Raw genomic sequence first — 7,543 nt, forward strand, 5'->3', positions numbered from 1 at the left:
TTAAGGTATACAGCATATTACAAAACATAACGTCCTAGGGCTGGAGAGGTAGCTCGGTGGCTAAGAGCACTGGCTGTTCTTCCAGAGGACCTGAGTATTATGCCTAGCACCCAAATGGCAGGAATGGGACCTATTTCCCTGGTCTCTGCACTCATGAGGTATACTAAAACACCCTACACATAAAAACAAAACACCCCTACACATAAAAATAAAGACACTGTATCCATTTTGCAATTTGCATTACAAAAACGTGCTACTTCATTGTTTTCAAATGTAAAACTATGTATTTCCTTTGATGCTGTGACCATTTGCTTCTCTCAAAACGGAAAATACCCCTAACCTATCACATTAGATTTTTTCTTTCCCTATCAAATGGTTTTCAAGTTTTGAACCTTAGTTCATACATTTTTAAAAAACATAAGAGGAACATCAACACCAGATAAGAGAAGAATGCAAATCACATGGCCCACAAGAGCCCTTCATCTTGGTATTCTTGTACTGAGGCTTAGATTTAGTTTGTTTTCCTAATTCTTGTTTTTATGATGATCTCATTTTAACATTTTTCAAAAGTCGTTTCAAATCTTTGGTGAAATTAAACGAATAAGAATGCAAATGCTTTAATACTGTGGTAGTAAGGACAAACTAGCATATGCTACTAGCATTCTGTCATACTAGCATAAGAAGTTAGCAAGAGATTAAAAGTTGTTTTTATATGTGTGTGTGTGTGTGTGTGTGTGCGTGCACATGCCACAGCATGTGGATGGAGGTTAGATGACAATTTGCATGGATCTTACCAACACATTTTTCATATTACCTTCTATGAAGTCATTTTCATTATATATCAGTTTCTCTCCAAGGGGGCCCTCTTCATCTTCCTGTTCATCATCTTCATCAGGATTATTAATGACCTCCAAGCCAGCTTCAATAACTTCTACCAGTTCATCTCGTTTGTCCTTTCTAACTGGCTTTTCTTCAGGATGGCGAGTGAGCCCCATTTCCAACTGAAATACCTTCATTAAAGTGAAACTTTCAAAGGGAACGACTCCATATTCACTGGGGAGTTTGGCGCCTATGCTAACTTCAGCTCTGTCGATCTGGGAATGCAGAAATTCTAAGAGATCACTAGGTGTTTGCTCTCTGTTGCTTTGGTAGCCTATGCCATTAGCCCCTATATTCTTTTTCTCTTGCAAAGATCTCATCTTCTCACTCATTTCTTGTAATTCTTGCTTTAGCTGGGCAATCTGGCGTTTCAGACTGGTTGCCCTGGTTTGGTAATGTTCTTCTTGCTCTTGCAGGAGGGCCTGGTAATACTCTTTACCATAATTTTCTCTAACAACACCAGGAAGAGATGCATTTCCATCAGTCTGGGGAGCACATTCCAGGAGGTACATAAACAATACTAAACTGAAGAGCAAAGCAAGGCCCAACAGCAGCCACTGGGTCCGGCTGTGAAGAACTGGTCCTCTTCTAGACATTCTTACTGTTGTGTGTTTGCCTAACAAGACAAGCCTTTTGCTTGTTCATAACTTTACAAAAAATTACCAAAAGTTAAAAACAAAATTAAGATTTCCATAAAAGGTACCCAAATGAACTCTGCTGTTGTTTAAAAAGATCCTTTTTTCAGTAGCCATGACTACTTGCAGAAATGAGAAATTAAGTACATTTCCTGTATTGTTACCATGATATCCACACTAAGCAATCTGATCTATAAAATCCATTATATGGGTGGTGACTTTTCTGAAAGAAACAGATCAGAGTCAATCAGAATTTTGTTTCTTTAAGTATATCAAATCGTTGGCAGCTTCAATAAACTTGACTATGTTACTACTATATATAGAGTTCCATGGAGAAGCTAATAGAGATTAGAGTAGTTGGTACGCACTGGGAGAAAATATTCACAAAAATAACATACAAAATACTAAAATACTGTGTATAAAGCTTTAAACCAGTTTTTTAATATACCTCTCACCTCCTGAATCAAAGAAACATCAAAATTATGTACAGTAAAATTAAGTTCAACTATTTATGTAGATTCTAAGAACTTATTTTAGAATTATGCGCTTATAACACACCACTTCCTAATCTAGGGAGCCTAAAATATCAGAGGGGTGGGGTAAAATTTCAAAAGGTCACGGACATCTGGAAAACACATTAAAAACATTCAACATCTTCTGGTAGATTACTTGAGCATTAGATCACTTTCCACTGTGTGACACAGCACGATTCCTTATAATTCTGGAAGATTTGGAGTCAATATAGAGAAAAAAACACAAATGATTTAATTGTTTTGTCTGCCTAGAGGAAAATGGTAAATTTACAAAACTACATGCTACCCTTCATGCCCCCACCAGTCTTGTGAGCTAATTCTGAACTAAGGCTTATTAACTCTAGAAATAGAAGAGATTAAACTTAGAGGAGGCAAGAAGTCCTCTACTGCAAATAGAACTCCATTCCACACCGAGTGCTTCTGAGCAGCTAATGTGAGGACAGGAGACATCTCACAGGAATGCTTTCTCTAGTGCAGCACAACCCTGCACTAGAGAAGCTGATCAGTAGAGACTTGAGTCCGAGTTTCATGTTTGCTTAGTCACTAGGAAAATCTGGGTGTCTTCTACAGAAAATTCTGCATGTATATTTGTTTTGTGGCACATTTGCATTAAAATGTAGGCCATTTGTTACCTTAGTAAACTGAACAAAAACCAAGTATCCTGAAAATTTTAATTTACTAAGTGTCTTTTACTGAGATAATATCTCATTGAAAATTTTACTTAAATGTTAGAGAAAAACTTGGGAAATTTCAAGTTTTAACAAATTAATTAAAAGACAATGCAATGCTAATACTTGTTCTAAGGATTTACCATTCCTCAAAAACAGAATATTTAACAAAAGAACCACTTGAATGGCATTACTGAAAAAGTAAAAGAGATTTCTTAGCTATTTAAGTTATAACTAGCCTACTTATTAGTGAAAAAAGGCTACATTTGAAAAAATAGAAACATAATCTTTCATAAACTGTTAGTAAGGCAGGCACGGTAGCACACTCCTTTAATTCTAGCACTCAGGAGGCAGAGGCAGGTGGATCCCTGTGAGTTCAAACCCAGTGTGGCCTACATAGAGAGTTCTGGAATATCCAGGACTACACAGTGAGATCTGCCTTGGAAAAAATAACATGAACAACAAAAACTGTTACATATTGACATACCTAACTATGCAATATACTCAAATGGTTTTGAGGTATAAATTGATCAAAAAGCAACATCTAAGTCCCTCAGCCTTTTATTAACAGATCATCTCATAGTCTTTTACTTTATGTAGACAATATATTTTATACAGTGGCCTATAATTCATTATGGTCACTTTACTTTTCAATGAAAGAGAAATACTATGTGTTACAATAGGTTTTACATTGTGCTTAAATGTGTGCATGAGACTTGCATGTAGAATACAGTAATAATTGGTTTGTGATTTCAAAACCCCTAAAAGACACTGGTTGAGAACTTACCTTTCACATATTTCATACAATCCTTTCAGGATAAAGCTAGGATTAGCCTCATTTTACACAAGAAAAACTGTTCAGAAATGAACAGATTCAAATAAGGTAATATAACCACTAAAAGTGTTAAAACTAAGGTGCTCTATCTCTCTTTAACAAAAATACAGATTTTATAATAAGTCTGTGATTTAATGTTACAGTTAATTGTTTTCCATTGAAGTGAAAAAAGGCTGCTGTAATTAACTTACAGTGTACTTGTATAGCTGTGTGGTAGTTGCTAAATCTTTACTTGCCTAGTCCCTAAAAGGAACTCTTTGGTCACATACTACAAGACTAAATTGTAGCAGTTCTAAGGTAGTTAAGAGTCTCAGAGGGGCTAGAGCTACAGTTCAGTGGTGGAGTATCCGCAAGCATGCCTGACGTCCTAGGTTCAACACATATGTACACACGTGTGTGCGCACACACATACCCACCCCTTTCTGCTGCTGCATCTCGATTCCATCTTCTGTGCACTGTGCACGTATTATACATATGATGTTCACTCGTAGCTCAAAGTTAATTCCACCAACCTTCTAAACACAGTGAAGTGTCTAAAGAGCTAAAGGAACATTGTGGCGACAGGAAAACGAGATATTAAAGGTACGTAAGACAAAAATATAATATTTTTAGAGTTGGTTGAATTTTTAAGAGTAATCAATTTCAACTCAAAAAGAAACTACGAGACTTCATCCCAAGATGGAATAACAGGGAACAGATTTACTTTTGTTGGAAACCACCAAAATCATAAAGACTACCCCTACAAACACTGCAAAATATGAAAAAACAGTTTTCCAGATGTCAAGTAGTTAACAAAGAGTAGTGATTCTGGAGAAATGAGAAACAAGTGATTAAGCATCTTATTCAAACCGTTTCTGATACTAAATATGTATGTATGTTTGTATGTATGTATGTATAATTCGAGGAAGGCAAGCCTAAGCAGAGTCCAGCAGATTTCCTGAGTTGACAAGATGGATCCAATAGTCTCAAAAGACCAAGGCAGTAAGGGTTCAAAGGATACAACTCTAGAGACCTAAAGAGGATATCCTTTGGGTATCCAGCAGAGTGCTTGTCATTAGTGTAGACTTATGAAGAAATAAGCTAAGGAAAAGAATATAAAAACCTAGAGGACACAAACCCAGCATTTATATAGGACCAGGAATAGTATATGCTCCTGGCAGACAGACTGGAAAACTTTAACTTCAATGGGGCATTGGGTATTCAAAAAAGTCTTGCCTCAGTAGTGGGAAATACTTAACTATAAACATTCATATAAGTCTCGCCAACAATTTATTAAAAACAAACCCTGAAAGATTTAAATTGTTTCCATACAATACCATAACTTTTCAGAATTTTATAGGATATGAAATATTTAACATCCAACAAAACAGAATTCACAATATCTGACACTTACATAAAAATTATTCTGTGTGGTGGTGCACACTTGCAAGCCTAACACTTGAGCTGTAGAGATAGGAGCAGGAGGAGCTCAAGGTCAACCTCAGCTACATAGAAAGTTTAAGGCCAGCCTCAGCTATCTGAGACCTGTCTCTAAAAAGGAAAAAATAAAAAAATAAAATAAAATAAAACAAAAATTACCAGCAATACTGAAAAATATCAAAATATCATTGATTAAACTGATTTAGTGCTGCTGACAGAGATGAAAATTTCAAAGTCTGAGTTAAAAAAAGCACATTACCAGCAACTTTTCTGATCATGTGCCAAATACTGTAAAGAAACAAGTTACAGGAAAAAAAGTTTACTTTGGCTCACAGTTTCAGTCCGTCTTGGTGGTGGGAGATATGGCACCATTTGTGGTTGTAGAGTCCTGACAGGGGGTGTATGAGGGAGGAGGAGGGATGTGGGGGATGGACAGACATTGGATGTGGACAGGATGGGACTCTGCCCAGGGGATGGGATGAGATTTTATACTCAAACCACAACATAGCAGCTTAGGTATTTTAGAGGAAAAATTTTAGTGAATTAAAAATAAAGTAGTAGAAATAGGAGGAAAAAAGAAGAAAAATATGAACAGAATCAGTAAACTATGTGATAACCTAAGCAGCTAAATAGACCTGTGGACTCTAGTCCACAGCAGGGGAATAAACTAAAAGACATATAAAGAAGGCTGAAAAATCTCCTAAATTTATGAAAACAACAAAAAGATCTAAGTAGGTCAATCAATCCCAAATATATAAGCAATAAAGAAAACAAGAGATCTCATGATAAACCAGTTCAAACTAGTTTTAGACAACCTAAAAAGTGGCTGTACAAAAAAAAAAAAAGTATCAGAAATAAGGAACAATAGTGACAGTCTTTGTGGGCGCTGGAGAGAAGGGTCAGGGGCTGAGACGCTGGCTGCTCCTCTAGAAGAGCTGGGTTCAGTTGACAGCAACTGCCATCCTAGAGGACTGGCCTCCCTCTCAGACACAACACCCAAACACGACAGTAAAAATAAAATCTCAAAAAATTAATGAAAAAATGAACCCCTGGAAACAATACAAGTGAGAAAAAGTGGAATGATCTTTTAAATACTCAAAGGAGGGGCTACAGAGATGACTCAGCAGTTCAGAGCACTTGCTGCTGCTACAGAGAACCCAGGTTTGGCTCCTAGCACCTACATAGTGGCTCACAAACACCCATAAGTCCAGTTCCAGGAGATCCGTGCCTTTTTCTGACCTCTGAGGGCACCAGGCACACACATGGCACACACGCCTACATGCAAGCAAAATACTCATACATATAAAATAAAACAAATAAGTCGAAAAAACTTAAATCCTGAAAAAAAAAAAAAAACAAAAAAAACCAGACCAAACTAGAGTTCTATGCCCACCAAAATAACCTTTGAGAGTGCTCACTGCAGCTCTCCACTCTACCAACTGAGCTATCATAGGATTCATCAAAACAAAGGTAAAATACTTTTATTCAGATATAAAAATAAGCTCAAAGAATTCATCACCATCACACCTGTACTATAAGTCCTTAGACAGGAAAAAAAAAATAGATCATGAATAAGCAATGTAAAGCACCAGCAGTGCTAACTAGTTTCTTACTGTAAATTTAAAAAAAAAAAAACCTAAATTTTAAGTTCTCCTCCTCTTCCTCATTTTTGATCTCTTTATATAGCTTAAGTTGTCCTGGAACTCATTATATAGACCAGGCTGGCCTCAAAACTCAGACATCCACCTGCCTCTGCCTCCTGAGTGCTGGGTTATAGGGGTGTGTTGCCACACTTAGCTGGGCTCATTTTGTTTTGTTTTTGGTTTTTGATCTTTAAGGCAAGGTCTCATTTTGTAGCCCAGGGCTGGCTTCAAACTCACAGCAATCCTCCTGCCTCAGCCTTCCAAGTGCTGGGATTATATGCGTGAGCTACCACAGCTTATTTTTTAAGTTAATCTTTTTTACACAGCAAAACAAAGCCACAGAGTTACCTGAAAGACATAACCACTATAGGAATACTATCATGAAGTGTAAATATCTGAAACGGAGGATTTACTTCTTGTTTTGTTTGTTTGTTTTTCCGAGACAGGGTTTCTCTGTGTAGCCCTAGCTGTCCTGGACCAAGCTAGCCTCGAACTCACAGAGAGATCCGCCTGCTTCTGCCTCCCCAAGTGCTGGTATTACTGGAGTGTGCCACCATGCCCAGCCAGAACCACTTACTTAAGCATTTACAAATTTTAAGTATTTAGAAACAAAGAAATAGATCACCAGAAATCAGCACATATTCCAGAAATACTTGTGTACCTACTGTGTGCCAAGTACTGTGCTGAGTACAAGAACAACACCAAAGAGGGAAAACTATACTCACAGTACTTAAATGTTGGCCAAACAATGGCACAAAATGGGCCAGCCTGTGGTGGAAAAACGAATTTGAGAATCAAGTCAGCTACTTAACAGTTATGTAATCTTGGGCATAATATTTAACCTCTCTGGACTTCTTTTATAAAATGAGGCAGCGTCCCTGGATAGTCAATTTTTTTTTTTTTTTTTTTTTTTTTTTTTTTTTTTTTTTTT

The 7,543-nt window shown here is 36.9% G+C and overlaps 1 protein-coding gene across 3 annotated transcripts in view; it reads right to left on the reverse strand.

Moving 5' to 3' along the window:
- Positions 1–7,543, reverse strand: part of Csgalnact2 (chondroitin sulfate N-acetylgalactosaminyltransferase 2) — a 31,659-nt gene that overhangs the window by 20,245 nt on the left and 3,871 nt on the right. For 2 of the 3 annotated variants that reach the window (XM_055604311.1, XM_055604310.1), the window contains exons 2-3: positions 3,967–4,091; positions 815–1,737 (exon numbers count right to left, since the gene is read on the reverse strand). In XM_055604311.1, the coding sequence (XP_055460286.1) occupies positions 815–1,475 (661 nt within the window). In that variant the 5' untranslated portion in view covers positions 1,476–1,737; positions 3,967–4,091. The remainder of the gene's footprint in view (positions 1–814; positions 1,738–3,966; positions 4,092–7,543) is intronic. The other variant, XM_055604312.1, reaches the window with a different exon arrangement.

Source organism: Psammomys obesus, unplaced genomic scaffold (assembly GCF_907164565.1).
Source record: "Psammomys obesus unplaced genomic scaffold, mPsaObe1.curated_primary_1811, whole genome shotgun sequence".
Lineage (NCBI taxonomy): Eukaryota > Metazoa > Chordata > Mammalia > Rodentia > Muridae > Psammomys > Psammomys obesus.